At 42.8% G+C, this 25,164-nt stretch overlaps 1 protein-coding gene across 1 annotated transcript in view; it reads left to right on the top strand.

Annotated features, from left to right (window-relative positions):
- The window catches only part of LOC142946652 (arf-GAP with coiled-coil, ANK repeat and PH domain-containing protein 2-like), a 40,820-nt gene that overhangs the window by 6,186 nt on the left and 9,470 nt on the right, over positions 1-25,164 (top strand). Inside the window, exons 2-14 of the mRNA XM_076088100.1 lie at positions 3,242-3,299; positions 5,828-5,947; positions 6,616-6,669; positions 9,042-9,100; positions 10,267-10,450; positions 13,272-13,316; positions 13,398-13,493; positions 16,895-16,969; positions 22,979-23,091; positions 23,546-23,597; positions 24,022-24,122; positions 24,314-24,419; positions 24,729-24,937. Coding sequence (XP_075944215.1) covers positions 3,242-3,299; positions 5,828-5,947; positions 6,616-6,669; positions 9,042-9,100; positions 10,267-10,450; positions 13,272-13,316; positions 13,398-13,493; positions 16,895-16,969; positions 22,979-23,091; positions 23,546-23,597; positions 24,022-24,122; positions 24,314-24,419; positions 24,729-24,937 — 1,272 coding nt within the window. The remainder of the gene's footprint in view (positions 1-3,241; positions 3,300-5,827; positions 5,948-6,615; positions 6,670-9,041; positions 9,101-10,266; positions 10,451-13,271; positions 13,317-13,397; positions 13,494-16,894; positions 16,970-22,978; positions 23,092-23,545; positions 23,598-24,021; positions 24,123-24,313; positions 24,420-24,728; positions 24,938-25,164) is intronic.

Genomic DNA, 25,164 nt, shown 5'->3' with positions numbered 1-25,164 from the left:
CTAGCCTGTGTGTGTCCCGTTCTCTCCAGCTTTCTTCTGCTGCTCATTATCCACACTCACGCGCTCCGAGCTCAGAGCTGTGAGGCAATGGCCCAGATTTTCGTTGTGCCGGGGCCCCTTCTGTTCTTATCCTCCGTCAGCACTTTCACAAGTTCACCCTGCAGGCTCAGGTTACGGGATTAGAAGGACGTGGTCATGTTCTCGTGATCGCACAGAAAGCCAGAGAGCGACTGACTGACACAGGATCGAGATCTGATTTCCAAGGCAAAGATTTCTAAACCATGAGGTTGATTCTCCGGGGAAAGGTGGCTGAGTGTGCCTGACCTCTTCCGGGCCATCCTGCCTTCCATTCAGTCACTTTCACACATTCAGAGCTGGGAGCTGTTGTTTGTCTCTGAGCAGCTCTACCTGAGGAAGTACGGTCAAGTGCTTTCATCAAAGACAAAGCAAAAGGTGTTGTTGAGAGAATAAAGAGTATTCATACATTTGAAATCTTACAAATCTGCTTACAGCATGTAGTTTTATACAATCCTCAGACACTAGACACTAGAGCCAGTCCTCATCTGGGTGATTCTATAAAGAAATGGACTTTGCCTGAAGCGACTGACAAAGGCAAACAGGGCCTGGACCATGTTCTTTAGCTGGTGACCAGGATTAATGTCTCTTTAAAAGAGGCAAGCTCTTTATTGCTTCTGACCCCCTTTCGCTCCTCCGTATCTACTTAAGCTCTCAGTTCATTCCCCTGTGTTTGGGTTAACAAAATGTCCTAACTCTACAGTGATGCTCGCTGACGTACAGTTGAACATGTTGCAAGCATTTCTTGTAAACCAGGTTTGTTGCATTATAAAGCACAGAAGATATAATGCATTGAATACACTGATGCCATTGCACGGTGTTCAAGTTTACGTTGGTATGTATTAATCCGAGTACACAAGATGAGTTTTGTCATACGGTGCATCCTTTATGCAGTGTAGGCTTAGCACCTCAGGGACCAGCGTGAAACATATTTGACCGAACTGAGCATGTCTGTTTCTGCAGGCTTGGTTCTGGCATGTCCTAGTTTCAACTCGCTGAGTGAGTGGTGTCCTGTGCATGCTTTACTGATTATTTAACCTGCACTTAGCTGCAACACCACGTTCTGCCCTTCTTCTGGTAGCGTAGCCAGCATGTGAACATCATAATGGATCCATGTCAATCGTGATAACCAACAATTCACCAGGCAGCAGGGCTTGAGCTCAGATTCTTGGTCAGGGACTTAAGGATACTTGGCTTTTCACCAACATCAGCATTCTGCCTGATCTTTACCTTGGTTTCATCGAACATATTGGTGTTTCCTTTTAGTGTAGAGACCTCTATCTTGTGCTCAGTCTTTACTTGAAGCCGTTATGTTCTGTAGAAGGAGGGTATCCAGATGTTTGAAGGCTGCACAGCCTTGTTACTTGCTGATGAAGCACACATGTTAATATGACAAAAGCTGATCCTATCTGATCTGGAGCAGTACTTTACTTTACGACCTTCTTCATGAAAAAACAACAAACTCCAAGTTGCCCCAAGCTCAGACGGTGTGCACTGAAAGATGAAGAAAATGATACAGCTGGATGAACCCCTAACCCTTATACAGTAAGAGAGATTCTGTACATGTACACAGGAATCCTTGATTCCAGTACATTTTGTTGAGCTAGCTCAGTCTGCCTCTTGTTCTTCCCCTGACGGTGACCAGATGTTGGCAGCTGTCAGTGTGACACCATACGGAAGAACAAACAGCTGGAGGGGTTTTGGGGAATGCCCCCCGCTGCTACTGCCGGGTCTCTCTGTTAATCCCTTTGCTATATACTGACACACACACACACTCACACACACTCACACACTCTCACAGTCCTGCATGACATCTTGTGTTTTCCCTCAAATATAAACAATGGCATTTACATTTAAATGTTAATTAACATTCTATATCCAGCGATGCAGCATAATAACCCTAAAAACCAATTCGTTTTAAACTTCCCTTTCTGTAGATTATTACTGCTAGATTGTTGTAAATGTGAGTCTGATTGGGGCACAGAATATTATATATTCCTTGAGCACTGAAAGGTGGAGGAAGGTCACACGGTAACACGTTTAGCTGCATAGATTATTATCAAAAATGATTAATTCACCAAAGCCTGTGACGATCGCTTCTTCTTCTTCCCCCGTCGTGGCGCTCGCTCACTCGTAGGCTGTTGATCCCGTGGAGAGCCGAGCTGTGCTCTGTCACAGTTTAAGGGGCAGATTGCCAGACCCGACTCAAAGCCCCGTGGCATTACCCAAAATGGCAGCTCTCAGTTTGGCTGCCTCTAATGGTGTGTGTGTGTGTGTTTCTGTGCACGGTCGTGTCAGTACACCGTGGAAGTGTATAGTATCATGTTTTGTAGTTTTCAGAGGCTGTAATTGTAGAAAATGGGCTTCTTGGTGGAATTGAACTGTTCGATTTAACTTGAAGTACCCCCTGTATATAAATGGTACAGATGTTGTCAATGCCGAAGTGCCTTGAACTGGCATTCTTTCAAATGTTAAGCAGGGGGCGACTCCTCTGGTTGTGTAGAAGTCTATGAGAAAATGACTCTACTTCTCACTGGATTTATTACTTCAGTAAGCATTGTAAACATGGGTTTATGGTCTCAATTGCAAGTCTTCTTCAATGCAGCGTGATGTTCATTTAGTAAATTAAGGTCCATTTAGAGTAAAATAGAGGATAAAGCATCTTACAACATTAACCCTTTCACAGTTCATGAAAGTTAATTGCAACCGTTTTGGTGCACAAAAAAAAAATCATATTCCGTATTCGGTTGTACTTGGCTCGAACAGCTTCTGGTTGCAAAAAAACTAAATTCAGACGACCAAAAACATAGCTGATGACGGCCAAATGTCAAACCCGGGGCTTCAAAACAGCAGTCCACAAACCAACGGATGATGTCATGGTGACTATACGACCAGCCTCTAATATAGAGTCTGTGGTCTGTGGTCTGTGGTCTGTGTACCAGCAGGACAAATAGTGAATGTGAAAATGGTAATAACGCAGCAAGGACTGTAACCCAAAGTGGAACAGAGCGACTTCATGTCCTCTACGTGAGGGTTCCCTTGCAGTGTCTTTTGTCTTCCGTCCACCATCGAGCATATGAATGCCCCTCAGTGTCGGTGAAGTTGATAGTGTTGAGTCATTGTCACACTTGATTTCCAACGCTTTTCTCTTTTTCTTTCCCCACAGAGCGACCATAGAGGAAGTGGAGGGGGATGTGTGCGAGTTGGAGTCCAAGCTCGACAAAGTGAGTAACATCGCTGAGTGTGAACCGTCCCCAGTATGTCCCCCGGCCTTTAGATAAGACTCTAATATAGACTCTGTGCACCTCGCTTCCACTTTTATGAAATGTGTGGCTGTGTGTGAAGTATATGAAGAAACACCCTGTAGTGCAGTATGCGCTTCTATGATTCCTAAACATCATGACCGACTCAGTTCATCTGTGCCTGATTAATTCACTTTATCATTTATATATTATTTATTTATTGCTGACTCTCCATGTTTGTTTAGTTTAGTTTATGTATTCTTTGAATAAATGTGCTTATTTATTACTTTTAACTCGTCTGGTCTCCCGTTTATGTTGCAGCCTTTGAGCCGGGTTATAACACTTCATCTTTTTCGTGAACAATGACATTTTATTCATCAAAATCATAAAAATGGTGACTGAATCTGTTCTGGCAACAGCATTTTTAACACATAGTATGACCGTACGGATGATGAACTTTTGTTTGTCATCTATAGTTTGATTTGCTCAACATTTTAGCGTCTTTCTTTTATGTCAGACTTTCTAAGTAACGTATTGTTTCTTGTTGCTGGTTCAGATTATTCTGCTGAAGTTAACTAGACTACATGTATAAACCAAACGAACAAACTGGTTTTAATCAGAAGTTGTGTCCGGCCCTGAGAGCAAACCCAGTGGATCCCCCACAGATCTGAGAGTATGTTGACCAGCTGAGGGCGAGACCTCGAGCTGGGAAGATCCCAGTTCATTGTTTCTGGACTTCAAGTCTCACAGAGTCCCACCCTCCTCCTCCTCCTCCTCCTCACCCCACCTCTGTGACTCAGCCCCGGCCTCACTTCCCCTCTTGCTTGCGAGAGGAAGGATCTGCTGGAGAGTGGGTGTTTTTGTGTGCGTAAGGCTGTGATAGTGTGTGTGTGTGTGTGTCTGAGTGTGTACGTGTTAGTGCTCCGGGTCGAGTGGAAAGGGGCTAATGACACCAGAGTTCAACTTTTCCTTTGAGCGTCCTACCTGCCAGACATGTTCATACACATATTGCCATATTGCCAAAAGTAAACAGACTTTGAACTGAGCCAATAGTATATCCGCTCATAAAAAGGGCGTTTTCCTAACAGAATGGAGTCTGTAACAGTAGTTAGCTGTTGTCTTTTAGCCGAGGCTTCGGATGTTCTTACAGTTTGGGTTGGAATTCAAACTCATAAAAGAGGAAAATGTAAATCAAACCTTCATGATGTTGAAATGTTTTAGAAACGTCTCAACTGTATGAATATTTTAGAGGCAGACGGACAAAAAGAAAGACACAATACATCTCTTATGTAAAGGAGATCCTTTAAGAAACACAGATTATGATGATGAGTGTGAGTGGGGGGAGGGGGGGGGGGGTGTTAGCAGGTCACTGTTAGTCACCTTTTACCTTCTGGCCGTTGCTACCAATACAGTTACCGTATTTTCCGCACTATAAAGCGCACCGGATTATAAGGCGCACCTTCAATGAATGGCCTATTTTAGAACTGTTTTTATATATAGGGCGCACCGGATTATAAGGCGCATAGAATAGAATAGCGTCGTAAGCGTGTCTCTTGAAAGGTGCCATTTTGGGGTCTTTATACACACAAGTGGTGTTGGACTAGGAGTAAGCACAGTACCGGTGTTTACCGCGGTGCGGCTTTGTAGTTTACCAGTCGTACTGAAACATTTTGACAGAGCGCCGTGTACAACCAGTATGGATCAACCAATTAACCAATTGATCCATATATAAGGCGCTCCGGATTACAAGGCGCACTGTCGTTTTTTGAGAAAATTAAAGGCTTTTAAGTGCGCCTTATAGTGCGGAAAATACGGTATATGTTTAAGACTGAATTCTTTTGTTTTTCAAATATGAAATATCTGTTATGTTTTAGAAATAAAATACCACATTCTGAATCCAAAATTATTTAGATTAGTTTAATATAGTTTATGACCAAATGAGTCGTTTGTGTTTTATTTCATTTCTGATTCAAATCCCTAATTTACTTGAGTTTTGCTGCAAAATATCAACGTCAGTTTTGTATTCCATCAGTTTTTTTTAATGTATTAATAACTCGGTAATCTAGGAAACTGCTTAAAATGAGCATGTTTGCTTGTGCTGCAGAGGCACATTCAGGCTCTGTGTCATCTCCTGTGTAGGAGTGGATGGAGAGCGGCCAGCAGTTGTTGTGAGTTCAGTTTACATAACCTGGAATTATCTTTGCCCCCGATGAGTCAGAGGGGGAGGAAGTGCCTGTTGCTAATTACCAAGAAGCGGACTGAGCATCAGTGTTGGCCCTTCGCTCTGCAGCAACACGTTCCAGCAAATGTACAGCTTCTGAATCCATATTTAGCAGCAAGCTTCAAATGTTGTTAATTAGAGAGAATGTCCTGATGAGATGACCCGCGCGGTTTCTAGTTTCTCTTCACTTAAGTTTTTATCATCTTCTGTCTATTGCTGCATTACGTCATTTTTCTCTCTCTTATTTTTTTACCCCTAAGCGTTTGCCTCGTTCTCGTTCTCTCTCTAGTTGGTGAAGTTGTGCATTGGGATGATAGATGCGGGCAAAGCCTACAATGCAGCCAACAAGCAGTTTGTGACCGGGATCCGGGAGCTAGCCCAGCAGTCCACCAAAGATGAGGTCATCGAGGTAAACAAAGAACGACCAACATTACTTCCATTTCATTGTTTTTTGTTTTTTTTCGTTTCTTTTTGGCCTTTATGGAGTCGAGCCTCTTCTGACATTTTCTACAATTGTTAGTTATTTAATATGATTTTAAGTTGTTTAATAATAGTAAAATAAAAACTAGTCGTATAGTTAAAATCAGCACCGTGTAAAGCCATGGCTGACTTATTCCCGTCATAAAGAGGACTGGAGATCCTCTCTGTTAGCATGCACGTCCTTCTTCTTGTCTCTTTTGAGCAACATGTTTTCATCCTCTCATGACATTACCGTACTATATCTAAATATAAAAAAAACCTTGCACTGTCCACTGGGTCTTGCCGAGGTCAGATGTTTTGTTTTCTCACATGAGTTTTGCGAGGCAAGCACTTCCCCTCTGCCTTTGTCTCTTTCCCTCAATGCCTCTCCTTTGGGTTTGAAGTTCAGCCACTGCATGCATTTGAAGGGAGTAACTTTGCCAAAATAATTCTTTCCCAGCGTGTTATTGTGTCTCCAAAAAGACCACAGTTTCTGTGTAGAGTATTGCATCTTATTTTGTTTTAATACAGGCCTTGCTTTATTCGTTGACTTTGTTTGTGTGTTGTTGTTATAAGAATATATGTTGACGTTCTCCCTCTGTCCTCTTCTCTCCACAGTCCAGTCTCACTAAATTTGCCGAGAGCCTGCAGGAGATGATCAACTATCACACGGTATGCTTTCACTGCCATGTGAAACTCAATATATACTCTCATTATTTTTTTTCCCCCACCGCTACGGCTGGGTGATGACAAAACTCAGCTGGGCCGACAGTCTGGAACTCTAACTGTCAGAGTTTTTATTTATTTACAGCAGCAGACTACAAGAGAGAGACGTTAGGTCTGTGAGAGGATGGCCACTGGTTTGAGAGGTTTAGCAATAATGTTTGGGTTTCCTTGAGCAAGACATTACCTTTCAACTGATAAGAAAGTGTCTATAACATGCAGCTTCCAGTTTGGATTTGCAAACATAATCCTCTATAAAAAGTGTTTAAAGGGAAACCTTTTGGGTCAGAGGCCTGAAACCCCCTTTTTTTTTTTTCTTGAATCTGTTCTTAAATGCCAACATAGCTTTGGGGTTTCTTGTCATAAAAATCCTCAAAAGTTGCTACTTCTCCCAGCATATAAAGTCCCTGGTAAAGAGAGAGAGGGTTTTCCTGTCTCATAAAACTCATTCCCTGCCTCCCATGTTGTGGAATCTGTTGGAATAAATCATGCGTTACTGCAGTAAACTTGGTCACGGTCAATCTTTTACGATGTGGTTGGCATCCTGTTAAAAATAACTGCTCTGCACCTTCCCTACCTGACAATACTACGGCTGCAACTAGCAATACCGCCTGTTGTGGAGCAAAGTAGGTTAAAGGCACTTTACAATGTGGCTGGCACCCTGGAGACAGCTGAACTACAAGAAGAACCGTTCGTCAGAGCAATATAAGTATGCTTTTTGGCTTGACATGACCATCTAAAGCTTCCACTTCCAACCACTAGATATGGACCAAACTCTCCGAGGAGCCCTGAAGGACCGATCTGATTAGGTGTTTTTCCCAGAGTGCCCTTGTCGGCGTCCTTGGTTGTCCGTCTCTGGCAGGAATGAAAGTGCCATTCAGAAATGTCCTCTCATTAAGGAGGCACAGGGCGAGCTAGAGGCCTTTTGTTCTACAGTGAAGGTGTATTGCGTGATCTCCCCTGTCATGTCGTGTTTCTATTAGCTCCGCATAACATGTTCAGTGTGAGTTCCCAGCCAGCATCACGCTGTCTGCGACATGTTTGTTAGAACAAACGGAGCCGGGGGAATTTGCGACTGGGAATTGAACATTTACGAGTATTGTGGATGGGAACGTAACCTCTGCACCAAATGTGCATTCCTAAAATTATTTGTTTAGATCAAGAATTTTAACAACTTGAATGTCAGACATCGATTAAAAGGCTTTATTTGTGGAAGACATTTTGACTTTACCACTGTAGCTGATAACATTAATGACGCCGCCATTAAAGTGTTAAATACCTATTCTGCACCTCCCTAATTGATACTATTACAGCTGCTGCTATTAACTTCCAATACCACCTTTAGTGAAGCAGGAGAATGGTCAAATAGGTTATGGGCAGATTTAGCATATTATGAGAAGATTAGTAGATAAACAGAACATTTATTATTGTCTTAATCAGACAAATAAAGCAGTTTGGCTTAACGTTGAACTCAAGGAACTTGTGGGCTATTTATTTTTTGTTGACAATTTACAGAGCAAACAGTTAATTGATAAATAAAAAAAGCTTTAAATGAGCATTATGCATGTGGCTGTTCTACAGACTCCACCTTAAAGCCAGACTGTAATATTCCCAGATTAAATGAGGTTCTGTATTCTGTCTTCTTAACTAGAATCCCAAAAAGCTGCGGTGGGCAGTCTACCGTGAGTCAACAGCGGAGTCTTTCCTCACCAAATCCACTTATTAGCTTCCTTGACTAGACCTCTAATAGCCTCCAGGAGCCACAGAGCAGGCCTGCAACTGTGGCTCAACAGGGGAAACTGTGGTCACGTCAGCTGACTGTCGGATCGTTTTCTTGCCACTCAGCGATCTTTCAGCACACGATGCACTCAAACACAGTACTCAATCTGTTTGTCACTGGTAACCTCTTCCAGCCACACTGCTCATATTGTCTCGTCTGGCCATGAAATCACACTGAAGCCCCATTTTAGAGATTCATGTGCTTGTTCGGCCTTTAGCTCGGAAGCTCATTTTGTAGGAAGCATGCAGGTTAATGAGAGTATGACTCAGTACCAAAAATAAGCAAATCACGTAATTTCTCGTGTTTATGTCTTTATGAGGGGAGTTTACAAAGTCCGCTCGTTTGTGTAAATTTAGCCTTCTAAGTGCACCCTGTGATGTTAACAGAAATCCTCCTAAACAGAGGTGCCCGACGCTGACTCGCGAAGCATCCCGTGGCCTGAAAAGTGAATACATGCATCAGCTTTTTGCTGCTTTCTTAGAGAAGTGCCTAAAGAATGTAAAATGCCTGAATTGTTCTTTCTTTCCCTCTTTCTTCACAGATATTATTCGATCAGGCTCAGAGATCAATCAAGACCCAGCTTCTAACATTTGTCAAAGAGTGAGTATTAATTGGATAAAGACAGATAACGAAGCTGGTTACACCGCTGGGCAATCTGTGCTTTTGAAGAATGGCCTCATTTTACTTTTTTTGTCTCATCTCTGTTTGAGACCGAGCTACAGCACATTTAGATTTGTACTCATGATTGTACCCAGATCAACTTAACGAGGAACACTGGACATACATGAGGTCAACTTGCTTGTGCTTCAAATCCATGCTGGAGGAAAAGTGGAGCAGATTTTGAATACAGAAAGCCCTCTCTTGAATATTCTGAATATAAAGTAGACGGTGGATGTATCAGATGATGATCCAGACAGTGCATGTAAGGACTAAGTTATTAGTATACAGGACAATATTTTCTCTTTATAGCCTCCTAATACAGCACTGGATTCCAGACTGCTCGTATGAAGCATTGAGGCCTTCTGCTTTATTTCATTATAAGGATTAAGCAGCTTTTGCCTCTAGCACACCGAGGCTTAACTTCCACATCAGCAGCAGCCATGCTTCTCAGAGAAGGCTGGGAAACATCATTATTACTCGCTCCCTTCCTGCACTCGAACACTAATCTCACCAAAGAACAAGTTTTGGGGCGCAGAGTTTGAGCACTTTGTCCTGAACAACCCTTACTTACAGAGACACAAGACCCGGATCAAGCAACTTCACAAAGTAATTTAGTTTTTCAACCTTATTGGATTTCCCCCTGACCTAGATTTATGTAATCACCTTTAACCTTTGCGTGTTCCTGTTGCCTGACCATGGTTGTGTTGCGTCATATCCAGAGATAACTTGGCTTCCTTTAACATTTTACCTTTCCCCTCACAACATTGTTGACAACAAAAGGACATGTCCTATTTGACCTCGGGTCATAGAGTTTGTCAAACATTGTGAACATGCTGTTATAACACTTTAAATATTTGTGGCAACAACTAAGAGTATTTCCACCTCAGATTATAGATCAACAGCGCAAAAAATAATTTGTAAAACCTTTATTCTGAAATCCAAACAAATCAATTAGTATCTTAGATTTAATTAACAGCAGATTATTTTCCTAAATTTGATTTCCCCATTGGCTCTCTCCTTCATGCTCAGAAATACTTGTACAATGTATGCAGTTAACTGTATGTGTTTGTCTTAATGGACGTCTGTCCCCTCCCTTCCTTTCTCAGTGACATACGTAAGTTCAAAGAAGCCAAGAAGCAATTTGACAAAGTCAGCGAGGAAAAGGAGGGCGCGCTGATCAAGAACGCCCAGGCTCCCCGCAACAAGCAGCACGAGGTGGAGGAGGCCACCAACATCCTCACGGCCACGCGCAAGTGCTTCCGACACATCGTCCTCGACTACGTTTTACAGGTGCAGCAACTCACTCGGGGATTTAAATAGCAAAACTATGCGTGCACTTAAAGTGTGTGAGAAATGAGAGAAAGGCCCGGTCCAGTGTATTTCGATACATGCGGTGATCGTTGAATTCATTTCCTGTTGAGCCTCATTTCAATCCACATTTCACAGCTCATGAAAAAAAATACATTCGGTTCTCTAAAGTGATGCAGTAAGAGAATGTTGACGTGCAGCTTTTGAAATATGCTGATGTTGCACGAAGAGGAATGAACAGCAGCTGTGTTAGATTCAGTTGCATTCAAAGCTCATCCACATGCTCCAGTTTACCTCATCAGAGTCGATCGGGCAGAAAGACGAAGAAGGTAGAAGCAGATTGATAAGCAGGACACAGCGAGCAGCGGTTTGTTGAAGGAGTGTCAACAGGAATAGCAGCAGCAGAAGAAGAAGTCGTCTTTGATTTCCTTTTCTTCTTGTGTGAACAGTGACGTGATAGTTATTCATTTGGGTCTTCTGTCTTCTTTATAACTCATCCGATTAAGGAGTTAATATGCATTTTCACATTAGGCCTCAACTCGGCCTCCTAGACTGATGAAAAATGATAGATCTGTCGTTAAGCGTTAGAATCCTAAATTTGACAAGTCTTGGTCAGTAACACAATGTTCTTGTGGCCGATGAGTCATCATACTTGATGAATGGTGGAGAAATGATTCATATTTTTAGGTAAGATAAATATAGAACAAGCAGGAGGAGGAGATTCATAAAAACCTCTCGGGTCTAACAGTATTTGAAGAATGCTGCTACAAATTGAACATTGTAAGAAAAACAACTGGTATCCAAATAAATTAAATCAAACACTGCAGATCCCCTTTTCTGCAAATATGTTCCTTCTTCTTATGCATCTGGTAGATCTGTGTTTTTTTCTGTCAAAGCCAAACCGATGCGTCATTGAATACAGTCGAGCCCTCGGCCTCTCCTCGTGGCCACAGAAGCACTGACGAATGCTTCATGCTTTCTGATAAGGCAGCTGTACGGGCACAGTTCGCTCCAGAATTAGATTTTGAAAAGAAACCACAAAGCAGGTTTCAAAATAGGTTTGGCAGTCTGCTCCAGTGGCCCACTGCGTAATCACTCTCTCATAAATTGAAGCCTGGCGGTGAGAAATTAGTTCTTAGTCTGATTATAGGAAATCAATGCACCCAAGAGCTTGCACAGCTGATGCAAATGAGTCTCCTTTTAAAGTTTCTCATCCGGGTAGCGCTGTCAGCACTTTTCAAATGTTGCTAACTTCTGCAGCTTTGCTTGTAGGAAACATTTCCGATGGATTCCAGCTTTAATTTTTGTTGTTTTTAGATTGTTTTTGTGGTATTTTTGCTTAATTATACAGCGCACAGTTTACAGTGACATGCAAGATGGTGGAGGGAGAGGGAGAGGAAAATATATGAGAGAGGTTGTAAGCCAGACTTGCATTCATGACATTTTAAGAATGTAGCGTTTCTCTTTTTGCCCTGTTGTGCCACGTAGAGCTAGATCATAAAAATACTGAACTTTAAACTGTTGGTTTGCTTTATTGCATGTTGGTCAAGCCTAGAAAAACAACACGTAAATGTAATGTATGACGTGAAAAACACAACATGGAGTAAACATCTCATTCAGATGTAGCTCGTCTCCTCTGACACACAAACCAGTAAAAGCAGAAGCACAGTTAGTAGAGATACATTGAAGTTGTTTTTCTGCTAAACTTGCCTCAATAGTGACTAATTAAGCCCAAATCCTTTTACCACAACTTACCAACCAATTACCAACATGATGCTCATACATTTTGCTCGTGGCAGTTGCGTTTGTTGACACCATGATACACTTAAACAACCATCGCTCATAGCTGCCACTCGATTCAAAACTACTAATTGACTGTAATCGAGAGAAGGGGGGGGGGGCTTGTAAAAGATGTGATGCATCAGCCGCTGTGGCTAGGAGATGGAATAATAAGCTTCCTCCCCTGGGTGGGGAGTTACATCTGTGTATAAACACAAAGTGTGGTTGGTGTTACTAAGGAAAAGGGACTCACAACGTACAGCCACAGCAGGGATTTGAACTTGTGTTCTTCAGTGGAATCAAATGTTTAAAATAAAAGGAAAACCATTGGACCCAGGTCAAAGCATAAGCATGAGGCAGAGTGTTAAAATTCATCCAGAAGCTGCCTTGCCTTCTTAAGTGGTCGAATGCGCCACGCCCAGTCAGTGAGTCCACTGTCGCACAGCCATCATGAGTTCCTCTCAGTCACAGTGAAGCCAGCCAGCATGACCGTATTTACAACCTGTTATAATGCATCTCTACTCTGTGACATTTACCTAAAATAACTTCCCAGGCCAGATGAGCAGCACAGTGTAGGTTAGTTCTGTAGATGAAGAGGAGTCTGCTACACACACACACACACACACACACACACACACACACACACACACACACACACACACACACGCACACGCAGAAAAATAAACCGAAACAGGAGGCTCCAATGGCTGCAGCAGGGCAATGTAGATGCTAAGTGAGACTTGAGTTGAACATGAGACACGGAGCTCCTCCTGGTGTCGTTAGGAAGAACTGCTGTCCAGTAATGCTTGGGGGGATTTTTCTGCTTCAGTTCAACTCATTTCACGCTCGTCTACTTTCTTTAATTTGTTCTTTTCTTTGTTCTTACCTCATTTTCCCTTCTGTCTTGTGTTCTTTCATCCTTTTATTTATTTTTTTCTCAGATATATCTCCACTGTAGATTTATTTAGTTTTTTAGTTTAGTTTGTTCTTCCTACCTCTCACTGTTTGTCTTTGTTCATTACAGATCAATGTGCTACAATCAAAGAGAAGATCGGAAATCCTGAAATCGGTAAGTACAATTTTCTTTCACGTGAGATGATCTGTGCGGCAAACCTACTCGCTCTCTGAATGTTCACCGTCTTCTCCACAGATGTTGTCCTTCATGTACGCCCACCTGACCTTCTTCCACCAAGGCTATGACCTCTTCAGTGAACTGCAACCTCTGATGAAGCAGCTTGGAGGACAGGTACAGCGACGCATCTCTGAGCATTCGCATGTTCACAAAGCTTCAGCAGCAGCTATACAGTGTTCTGTTTTCTCTCTCAAATATCGAAGAGTAGTGGAATACCTGTTAGCTAAGTTTACACACCAGTGCACTGTCATGGTAAAGCCTTTTTACTACTTACACGAGGACAATGCTGTTTGATTACCGAGAGCGTTCGTGTTCAGGGGCTCATGTAGAGCTCGTTTCAGGGACTCTGAAACAAGTGGTCGTGGGGTTTTGCCTCGATGATTAGGGAGCAGCAGACGACCTCTCTCTTTGTGTTTGTGTTCCTGTCCTCTCAGTGTGTGTGTGTGTGTGTGTGTGTGTGTGTTTAAAGCTATCTTCATGTCAATTGATATTTCAGCTCTGTGTGTGTGTGTCTGTGTGCATCCTCTGATAAACAGAGCCGTCCCTCTGAGCCAGAGGATGGCCCGGTTGTGACTTTAAGATGATTATCACAGTGGAGCTGCTGTTACAGTAAGCGCAGGAATGAGGAAGAAAGCAGCCAGAGGGCTGGAAAAAGGTTTTCCCACAGCCGGACTCACTGACTATCAGCTGAGTGAACACAGCATAGAAACCTGAGATTGATGCTGAAGCTTGTGGACCATAAACTCTGAGACTGGAGCAGTAGAAGAGCCGACAAAGAGGATATTTCTCAAAATTGGGTGCAGGACCAGGGAAGGAAGGAGTCACAGTGGGGAGCAGAAGAGTAGAGGACAGTTCTTAAGAGAAAAGCGTGGCGTGTAAACATCTTTTTCTGACGTTTTAACCAAGAAAAAAAGAAGGCCAATGAATCAAACTGTGTTTTAATTTTTTTTTTTTAAGACCATTTTTGAAGCCAGATCTGAGGAGTTGGGATAGAAGAGTGTAGTTGCTAACCCTCATGCTCTGACGTTGGAACCATCTGACGTTGATGCTATCAAGAACTTGACAGAGAACCAAAGAGTGCCGAGAAAAGAGAAGGGGGAACAGAGGACCCACTTTGAAAAGCAGATTATAGGAAGGGATAAGAGGCGAAATGTAATCTTCTCAAAGCAAAAAGTGATTGAAGTAGAATGGAAAGGCATGGACTGTAAGCCTTCAACACTCAAAAGACGGCAAGTCTTGTGTGAGGAGAGAGGGAGAGAAGTGCAAAAGACTGTTTTTAGAAACCCGGCCCTGGAAAGGGAGGAAAAGAGAGCTAGAGGGTCGGTTACAGAAGTACACCGGCGCTGTGTGGATCGTAAAGCCTGTCGCAGTGAATTTGGAACAGTGCGAAACTGAAAGGAGAGGAAGATCAGAGGCCGAGCTGTGGGAAGCCGCGACGGAGAGGATTGTGGATTATCTCTTTTCTTCTCTCCATCATGAAGCTGAAGAAGGTGGAGAGGCTGTGCAGGGAGGTGTGGAGGAGCTGTCAACAGGTCTGATAATGTGACTCGATGCCTGTAGCCAATGAGAGACAGAGATCAAGGGGGGCAAAATCAACAATACAGACCCACAAAATGCTAGTGCGTATACTTCATATACTCTGTAAGGTTTGGTGAGAGGAAATGATGGAAGTGAAGGTAAACAAACAAAGCTGGTTTCCCACTCCGTTACAGCAATATACACTGCATCGTAGGCGTTTAGTTGTCTTTCGTGATATTGCTGCCAGTGTTTTTGTTTGGGAACAGAAGACTGGTTGTTGGAGTTATTATAAAAATAAAGATAAAAAGATGTTTTTTGCAGAAAGCTGAGGAACCGTTACAGTAATGTTCCTGTGGTTGTTTGGTAATGAGTTACTGAGCTGGTATATAGACTAAGCTTTTCCAATGTGTTTGAATGACCACTTTATGATTCATGTCAAAGATGCTACTTTTTCCACCCTTGCCTTTGGAAACGGCTTCTAAATATACGATATTCTGCTGATTGCATCGTTCCATGACACAAAGCCTCAGGGATGGACATGTGTTGAGTGCACATATTCATTCAGAAGGATGTTTTGTCATCACGGTGTTGCATGTTGAGACAGATCTGAGCAGAAGTCCGAGCGACCCAAATGTTTCAGTGTGTGGTCGGCAGGAGACTGGCGTCTTGCATAGTAAGAGAGATGAGATGTGAAGGGTAAGGTGAGTCTTACACAAAGTATGGGGAGATAGAAACACACACCTGCCTTTGTAGATGCACATAGAAGCAGATAGACAGCAGGAACTGGACTGGACTAGTTATGGAGCGACAGAGGAAAACATTTCCCATCTGATGTTATCAGCCTGCCGCTCTGCCGTCCACCCATTTCCTCTCCAAACACAACTAAAGATCCGGCTGCCTCAAACGCTGTCTTCTCTGAAATAATTGGGTCGCAGCTTCTTTTTTTTTTTGGTCATATTTCCCCTAAAAGTACTATATTTAGTGAACGAAAACAAAGTGAATTATACAGAATACACAGAATGTTGTTTTTTCAGAAGTGGTAAAGTGGTTCTGCTCTCTTTTATCTCATTTGGCACGCTGACTTCTCTGTAACCCGTTAGTATGAATGATCATTCAGTTTGAAGTTGTGGTCTGTGAAGCCACAGCAGGCATTACAACCATGTGAGCAACACAGCTAATCTGTAGTAAACATGCAGATACTGATCCCTCTGTGTTTGAAGCTGGAGACACAATGATTTAGGTCAGATTGCGGTCACAGACTATCAAAAGGCACACAGTCCAATCTCACTGCTCTTAGGTGAAATAACACATTTTCGGCATCGCCCTATGACCTCCAGCACTTCATTAAAGTCTTTTTACTTTTTTGCTTTCGTCTCTGCTCAAAAGATCCTTTTTGTTTTTGTTGACTACACGCGATGGTTACTCGGGGGGACGAGGAGAATCAATCAACCCCGATCCAATTTCACACATGACGAAGCCCCCACTGCCCGTCTTGTTTAGAGGAGAAGGCCTGTCCTGTCTCGATGCGGCCTGTGGGAACAGTTGTTTATTTGCTGGAGTCGTTAATGCGTTCAGGAATAGAAAGGAAAGCTTCTGTGCGCACACACACGCTTGCATTCACCTTTCAAGTGCAGGCGAAAAGAGTGTTTTCATTTGAATGGCCCAGCGTGAGATTGTATGACTTTCACACTCACTCACTGTCTCTAATTGTATGGCGAGATAAATCAAAAGAAAGAATGTGACTCGTTCGTATTTGGCCTGTAGTAAGAATGTAAACATGTAGGTAGCAAAGCAAAACATCTTCATCAATATTGGAAGATGTGTTGTTGTGTTTTTGTCAATTTGGGTTTCATTGATTTGAATTTACAGAATACAGAAAATGGGTTTTCTGAAAACAACAACTCGAGCGATGTGTCTTAAACGTTTGCGTATGCTGTTTTGATTCTAGTATGTCTGGTTTGGTTAGCTTGACTTATCAGTCGTTCTGTCTGTTGCAGTTGGACCAGCTGGTGGTGGATGCTGCCAAAGAGAAGAGGGACATGGAGCAGAAACACTCCACCATCCAGCAAAAGGTACACTCACTCAACATGATCCCATCTTCACTTCCATTCAAAGACAAATTCACAAAGCACATGGAAACCAAACCGCATTCACACTTGTGAATATAAATCATAAATGACACCTTTATCCTCTTTTCCTCTGCCCAGCAACATGAAAAACACAGAAACATAAACCCATGCTCACCTCAGAGTGTGCTCAACATGACATAGATACTCTGAGCCAGGATTTCTCCTGCATGTGTCGTGACGTTATGGCTGTTAGATCCCACAAAGCCGTTCTTATTGCACTCAGGGCCTCCTCCCATTAAAAGTGAACTCGGAGCACTCTTCTGGGATCTTGCAGGGCTTACCTTCTACCTCACGGCCTCTTGTGCTCGTAGCCTCCCTCACTGCTATACCTGCTCACCTTCACAATGCTGCCAGAGTTTGGGTCACCATGCTAAAATATCACAACCTCATAGTACAGTTAAGTCTTTCATGGCAAGGCAATAAAAAGGCTAAGGACAAATCAATTATTTGGAATTGAAAAAAACAACTGCATATGAAATAATTTGCCCAAAGGGGCATTCACATAATAACGTTATCAACTTCAGCCATTCACTGTACATTTGTCTTTTGAGTGAATGGAGGTAGGACTCCGCCCTCAGGTGTAAGGTGATCCCTCAGGATGATCTCAGCCACACACACCCATGCATTATTGACGGCTGACAGAAACCCATTTCCAAATAAACAAGGTTGAGTTTCAGCACCCTCCCGTCTCTGGTCAGCACCCACGCCAACCCGAAAATCCCCACTGAGTCACACTTGTTGATATGTTACATACCAGAAGGTGCACCAGATGTTTTGACAAAAAACGGAACTGTAAAGAGGCAAGAACAATTAACAAAGGATTAATGTCTTGTGTTCATTTTGGAGGCTGTTGTTGTTTTTAGCTCTATGAACCCTCAACCGAGTAAATTAATTAACAATAAAGCAGGACATGAGGTGTTATGTTACAGTATGCGGTGGTGGTAAATTGCCCTTAGCTTTAATTGTACATCACACAACATCGTTGACTCCAGACAACATCTGCCAGCTTTTAACCAAGCTGTCATCTGCTTGGCTTCTGTTCATTCGTCTGCCTATCGGTGACGTTCGTTTCAGTCTCCAACTGTGTGCAAGCGGTGCATCTTCTGAGATCTCTTTTCTTTTTTTTCACCAGCTCTGTTGTTCCTTCCTTCTGCTTTGTAATTTTATTTTGAATGCCTTCTCCATCTGTTTTCCTCTCTCCCCCTCTCTCTCCTCCCTCTCTCTCCTCCCTCTCTCTCCTCCCTCTTGCTCAGTCAGTGATGGTACGTGTGCCAACTTCCGCCTGTCCTTGAGCACCTACCCTCCACCTCCCCTCCCTCAATTTATCTAGATGCTATTTATACGCTCTCTCTCTCTCTCTCTCTCTCTCTCTCTCTCTCTCTCTCTCGTGTCTGGCTGCTCATACACAGACAGACCTAACCAACTGTCTCTTCTTCTCTTCTACTTCTGCTCCTTTCCCCCCCCCATCTCTTCTTTTTCTACTCACTTCAGGCTGCTCTGCAGGTAAGCTGTGTTACTCTTCCTTTTTTTCCCTTCACTGTCATTTCTGTGTCATGTCTGCATGGTTGGATAGATACTGTACATGGAGCCGGTTCATCACGAGTTCAACTGGCATTATGCATGATATGATGCTAATTAATATATTCATGTCATCACGCGTGTCCCTGTGCCTTTTGCAGTTAGTGTATAAGCTGACCTCAATTGTGCTTTATCACACAAGACTAGCCACAGTGCAGCATGCTGCTTGTTTTGTGCTTAGTTTGGTTCAGTTATGTACATATGTTAAGCTAAATGTATTTGTTATTGTCTTCGTCACATGTCTTTTCAGTTATCTCTCAAAGGTTTCCAGTTGAATGAAGTGAAGCATGCTAATAGTACTCAGTTATGGGTATTTCACAATTAGAAAAGAAATGCATTGAACTTGCACATATTTACTTTGAAAATGAGCAAAAGCAACATTTGGTGTTAAGATGATTTGGTAACACTTTACAGTGGCTTCACTCTGGTATATTATATATATCACAACAGTGCTGCATTACTTAATGAAATATCCATAACGTTGCGTATTATAATACTAGACTGACACGCGTTCCCAGGCTGACTTTAAGTCAAAGGCACTTCAGCATGTTGCATTTGTGTATTTCGACTTGTACCTGCTGTGACAGGGACTGTATCTATGGTTCTCCAACCCATCAAGCTACTTCACCACCTTGCAATAGAACGTACAATGCTGATTAAATACATTATAGTTAGTTTGAACTGATCTAATGGCCTGTATTAGTGACCAGGGTCATTTGCACATAAAGTAAACTGACTTCTATGGATGTCTCTGACTCCTCCTCTTGTCTTTGTAGTTGCGTTGGTGATGCAGACCGTTGACTCGTTGTTTCGTCCTCATCACTTATTGGTTGAATGATGCGTGAAGGTTGGGCATACTGGGCAGTGTTGTGAAACTCCACTGGACAGAGAATGCTTCTTTTATACCTGATTATGAGCCAGAAAGTGAGTTTTGAAAGGCAGAAGTCTTCTAAAGTAATTGGTTGTTGGTATTGATGAATGACCATATAAGCCCCCTGTTATTTTATTACATGTCATTACGTGTTGTGTGTCATTTGGCACTAAAACCTTTACTAATTGCCAACTTTACGACAGTAATATTTACACACTGTCCACTTGATTTGTGCTTGCACACAAACCTTTCCCATTATCGCTGTATTGATGAAACCGTTCATCCGCACGAGAGCTGAAGGGCGACCCGGTGTTGTGTTTGAATGCTTCCTATCTGCCTCTGCAGCAGCACTATGACCACCACAGGGCATTACCGCGCCCCAATGGGGCTAATGAAGAGAGAGAGATAAAGAGAATACGTGTGATTGGGTTTGAAGCGACTATGATATTAAAATAATCTGATTTATTTTTCTTCAAGAATCTGCCAGAGTCTGTTAACTGTCATACACACTAAATGCCATTTCAAAAGCTCAGACATTCAACATTGTTTCAGGAGTAGCTCATTTAGTAACACACACACACACACACACACACACACACGAGGGAGATGAGAGAGTGAGGAGAAAAGCTCAGCGCGCGTCTGGTAAATTGAAGTCGGTATAAATGTTTGATGCCTAAGCTCCACTGCACGGTCCACTTAATTATTCTAACAGCCACACTAGCATCACGCACACACACACACTCACACACATAGGCGCAGGTGACCTTCGCTTAGGCCTCAGGAAGAGGAGTAGCAGCAGCAGAGTCAGTGACGAAAGTTTTGATGGACATGCACTGTCATACGAGAGGAGGTGGTGAGGGTTTGTTGAAGAGACGGGCCACGCTGCTTAGAGTGACACACTGCCATTGAGATGCTGCACAGAGAGACTTTGAGATAGCGAAGATTCATCGGCCTAACGGGGAAACACAAAACCGGCAGAAAATGAAGATTTTCAGCCGTTTTCACTACGTTTGGTATCTGGTGAGTGCACCTAAACAAAGGAAGCTGAGTTAGAGTGTGTGTGTGTGTGTGTGTGTCCATGCATGCGACAGCGTCTCTGTGCTCATGGCTATTTATAGTAATAGTCAATGTTTGTATGTGTTTGTCTTGTGTCTACACCATTTGTATTTTTGACAAATCCATGATTTCTAATATTCCTGTGGTAGCGAGAAAAATCCATGATTTCTAATATTCCTGTGGTAGCGAGAAAAATACATGATTTCTTTTTTTCTGTGTGCCGTTCTCTTGCTGTGTGTGACATTTTAGGACGTGACTGAGCTCGAGTCAGACTGCCGCAACTTTCGCGCTTGGAGGTCGACCTCCGTACGTAGAGTCACCCCCCCCCCGTCTTTCACCTCCTCTCCTGCACACGCTAAGAGACCGCATCGCAGTGTTTGTGTACATGTTTACACCTTCGTCTTTCTCCTCATTTCAGAGTGCCACACATGCATTGGTGTTGATGTGCTTTGATTATGCAGCATGTTTGTTTTGATGCCTCGTTGGCGATGCTGTTGTGTGCTGCAGTGAACTCAGGTTGCTGGTTTGATGTCAGTGAGTGGTTTGGTTGCTTGTCAGTCCATTGTCACACATCTCTGTTGACAGGCGAAAACCTTGCATCTCTAAAATGTTTCAGGAACTAAGAACCACGGCCTTACTTCTAGTGTGACAGCTAAATGTTCAGGGTTTCTCAGGCCCACGCGGTTACAGTCATTTCTCAACCTGTGGTTGAAACAAGAGAACCAGAAAGGTTTTCACATGACAGCAAGAGTGTTGCACAATATATGTTTCATTCTTTGGCCTCGGGCTTCATTTTGTGTGTGTGTGTGTGTGTGTGTCTGTGTGTGTGTGTGCGTACATGTCCGAGGGAACGCACGCTTGCATCAAGGCGGCCAGTGTTGGTGTCAGGTTTTTCCTGACCAAAGCTAAATTATGGGTTGTTTCCTTCATTCCACCACTGAGGTTCTGAGTTATGTATTTGTTTTAGTTATCAGGACAATTTTGAGAATTGTGTGGCCCTACTCCCGAGGTTCATATTCAAGGTGATTTGTTGAATGCCTGGATTGGTGCTTTCCATTATCTTCCTCTGCAGAAGCTTAATACAGACACAGTTTGTTCCCCTTGTGCACCCAAAATAACCTCAGTTGTCCCAGTGTATGTCCTGCTGGAAAATTGTGTGTGTGTGTGTGTGTGTGTGCATCCATCTGATACACCATGGTATCATAGGGCAGAGGGGTTTAACTTAAGCTCAGGTTACGTTTACAGATCCAAGCAATGAGACTATGTGCAGTCATGGACTATAAGTAATGCACAACATCAAACACACAAACAGTTTGTTGTTTGTTGTTGTTGGATCTGATCTATACTCAAGAGCACTTGCTCTTTTCCTCCACTAGTTTCCTCCACTGAGAATAGGAATGTGTAGAATCTTAATACATATTTGTCCACTTGTTACATGTTTAGCATGGTTGTTTTCCAGGAAGTTAGGAGGAAATAATAGTCCGTGTTACCAGCTCATTTCAATTGGTCAGGGTTTTTCTATCAGAGCGCCGCGTCATCGTCGGTTAAATAAGGTGAGTCTCTGTCGGTGTCAGGAAACGACTCTGAATGTTTGTAGAAGAACAACAGGGAAGGTGACTCCACAGCTCACTACAGTGACAGACCTGGAGTCGTGACTGGTTGTGGAGATGGTGACACTCGGTGTAACCTGACTCCACAAGGACACACACACACACACACACACACACACACACACACACACACACACACACACACACACACACACACACATGAATGCATCATGGTGTTCAATGTCACTTGAAGCTGAGAAAGCTTGGAGGGTGTTAGGAAAGTGTGGCAGCAGCTCAGGTAGTTAAGGCAAGACATGAAAAGACAACTCAGTGAGAGAGAGGATGTAGGAAAACTTTACTTTACTTGGAAAACAATAACTAACTCACTAACTATGTGTCTGAATACCTAACTAATTAAACTCTTATAATATCTTTGTTCAGTGGCGTTTGTTGATGTAGCCTCAGTCTTAATTTAAGAAGTCGTGTGCGTGTTTAGAGTATTTGGAAGACTGGACATGGTGGGTCTAGTTGGCAAACCACAGAGTATATGACTTTAACTTATTGTAACTGACGGTTTTAACTATTATGAATATACTGTAATTATTACTCTTATTAGTACCACTTGTCAAATCAACTTCAGCGACAGAGGGAGATGTGGATGAAACAATACAAATGATTGATATAGATTTTAACTCTGGAACCGTCAGCTGTGCTGGCGTGTTGTTTCTATCTTGTCCTGTTCTTGGTGTGAAACATCCAGGTCTGTATGAGAAGCAGCCGAGCAGTAATCACTAGGACCAGAGGAAAATATCCACATTTTAAATGTTGGTAATTTGAGAAATTTGTATTTAATGTTTGCTTACTTTTTCTGTCTTTGCTCTCTTTCTTTTTATTCAGGACTTCTCGAATGACGACACCAAGCTGGAGTACAATGTGGATGCAGACAACGGCATCGCAATGGAGGGTTATCTGTTTAAGAGGGCCAGCAATGCCTTTAAGACGTGGAATAGGTACAAAAGACACAATTCATTTAGTCTCCTTATGAATACATTTACAATTCCATTATATGATAAGGATCAAAATTTAGAATAGAGATATTGCTTTAAATTTGATTACATCATCAATTACTTTCAAACCAGTTTTGATACTTTTTTCACGCCATTCGTGACAATCAAACCGCAGTCACCGCTTTCTTTTAAGGTTGACCCTTAAGGTTGCATAATAGTTTTCGACCCAACAAATATTCAAAGCTCCAGCTGGGATTGCTGTTCTTCTCATCGTTTTATTCCAAAGTGAATGTTAACACTGACTGAATCCGGCAGATTGTAGTTTTACTGTATCGAGATACTCACCGGCTCTCTCTCTAGACATTGCCATCGCTCTCATCCACACTAGAACTACGTCAAAGCGTCTGATTTCAGGAGTATCACCAGCAGCTGCATGTGACTCTGTTTTGTCTTTCAGGCGTTGGTTCTCCATCCAGAACAATCAGCTAGTTTACCAGAAGAAATTTAAGGTATGTCGAGTGACTCCCTGCACACTGACCACAATCAAATATGCATGTGTTCGACCCCCCCCCCCCCCCCCCCCCCCATATGTATTTTTAACGTAGCTTCGTTTAAGAGCTGTAGTAACCACTTCAACACAGACGCTTACTGTAGAATAAACCACAGCTGTATGTGAAGATGTGTGTCTGTAATCGTTTAATATGATGCAGTCCATGTCAAAATGTATTGTTTTGTATTATGTAACAACGAAGAATTATTTTTATATATTTTTGCTCCATTTTAAGAGCAGTTGGACAAAAACAGCTTGTAGCTTTGATTGACACATCAGGCACTGTATGGAAACATATCTATGCAAAGTTGTTATTTGCATGTGCGTGTGCGTGTGTGTGGTTGTGTTGTGTTGTAACCAAAGCTGCTGCGCTGTCCCCACAGGACAACCCTACAGTGGTGGTGGAAGACCTGAGGCTGTGTACCGTCAAACACTGTGAGGACGTAGAGCGTCGTTTCTGTTTCGAAGTGGTGTCGCCCACCAAGTAAGTTTAAGTCCCTATTAGTCTAGTGAGCAGTGGAATATGTTACTAAAGGTGGGAAGGTGGAGTAGCAGTGTACCCACCTTCTCCCAATTGCACACACACACACACACACACACACACACACACACACACACACACACACATATACATTTAGCAGACCGCAGTTGTGTGATGCTTGTCTGTCCCAACAGGAGCTGTATGTTGCAGGCAGACTCAGAGAAGCTGCGACAGGCCTGGATCAAAGCCGTCCAGAACAGCATTGCCACCGCCTTCCGCGACAAGGGAGAAGACGGCGAGGTAAGAACCAAACACACTGACATATACTGAGTGGATGGTCGAAGGGATTCACATATACTTTAGTTAAATAAATGGATAAATAGATCAGGTATGGAAACATTAATGAACCTGTGGTCACGTATGTAAAACCAGTCTCCCATACTTAAGTATACATTCAGTTCCCCCTTGTCTAGACTGTTAGTGTTTGCTGCTATAATACCACAACTACACCACAGGGATAAGCATTTGATTTAGCTTAATTTCATCCTATCCCATGTTGGTAGATATTTACCATCCATCCTGTGTATCTCCCTGTCTCTCTTATGTCAGAAGCTTGATAGGAAGTCGTCCACGTCGACGGGGAGCCTTGATTCCGGCGGGGAGCCGAAGGAGAGGCCAATCAAAGGAGAGAGTGCCCTGCAGAAGGTCCTGGCCATCCCAGGCAACACCTGCTGCTGCGACTGTGGCCAGCCAGACCCCCGCTGGGCCAGCATCAATCTGGGCATCACCCTCTGTATACAGTGCTCCGGTATCCACAGGTAAAGTCATTTATTAATCCTTATAATGTGTCTTTTAATGTTGAGGTTGCGAAGAGCTAGACACATAAAAATGGCAATAAAAGAAAAAGAAACTTACACATTTAAGTGCTATGAAAAGTAAAGGGGTTTGTTCCAGGGAGGAGGAACTAATAGGAAACTAATAAACTGAAGAAACTAATATCAGCACATTGTATTTATTTATCTACCACTCTGCAGGATCACAGTTC

The sequence above is a fragment of the Anarhichas minor genome, unplaced genomic scaffold (assembly GCF_050575085.1).
Source record: "Anarhichas minor isolate MPS153535 unplaced genomic scaffold, ASM5057508v1 ptg000010l, whole genome shotgun sequence".
Lineage (NCBI taxonomy): Eukaryota > Metazoa > Chordata > Actinopteri > Perciformes > Anarhichadidae > Anarhichas > Anarhichas minor.
The sequence above is the reverse complement of the archived record's forward strand: the minus strand, read 5'-3'. Positions and strand labels throughout refer to the sequence as shown.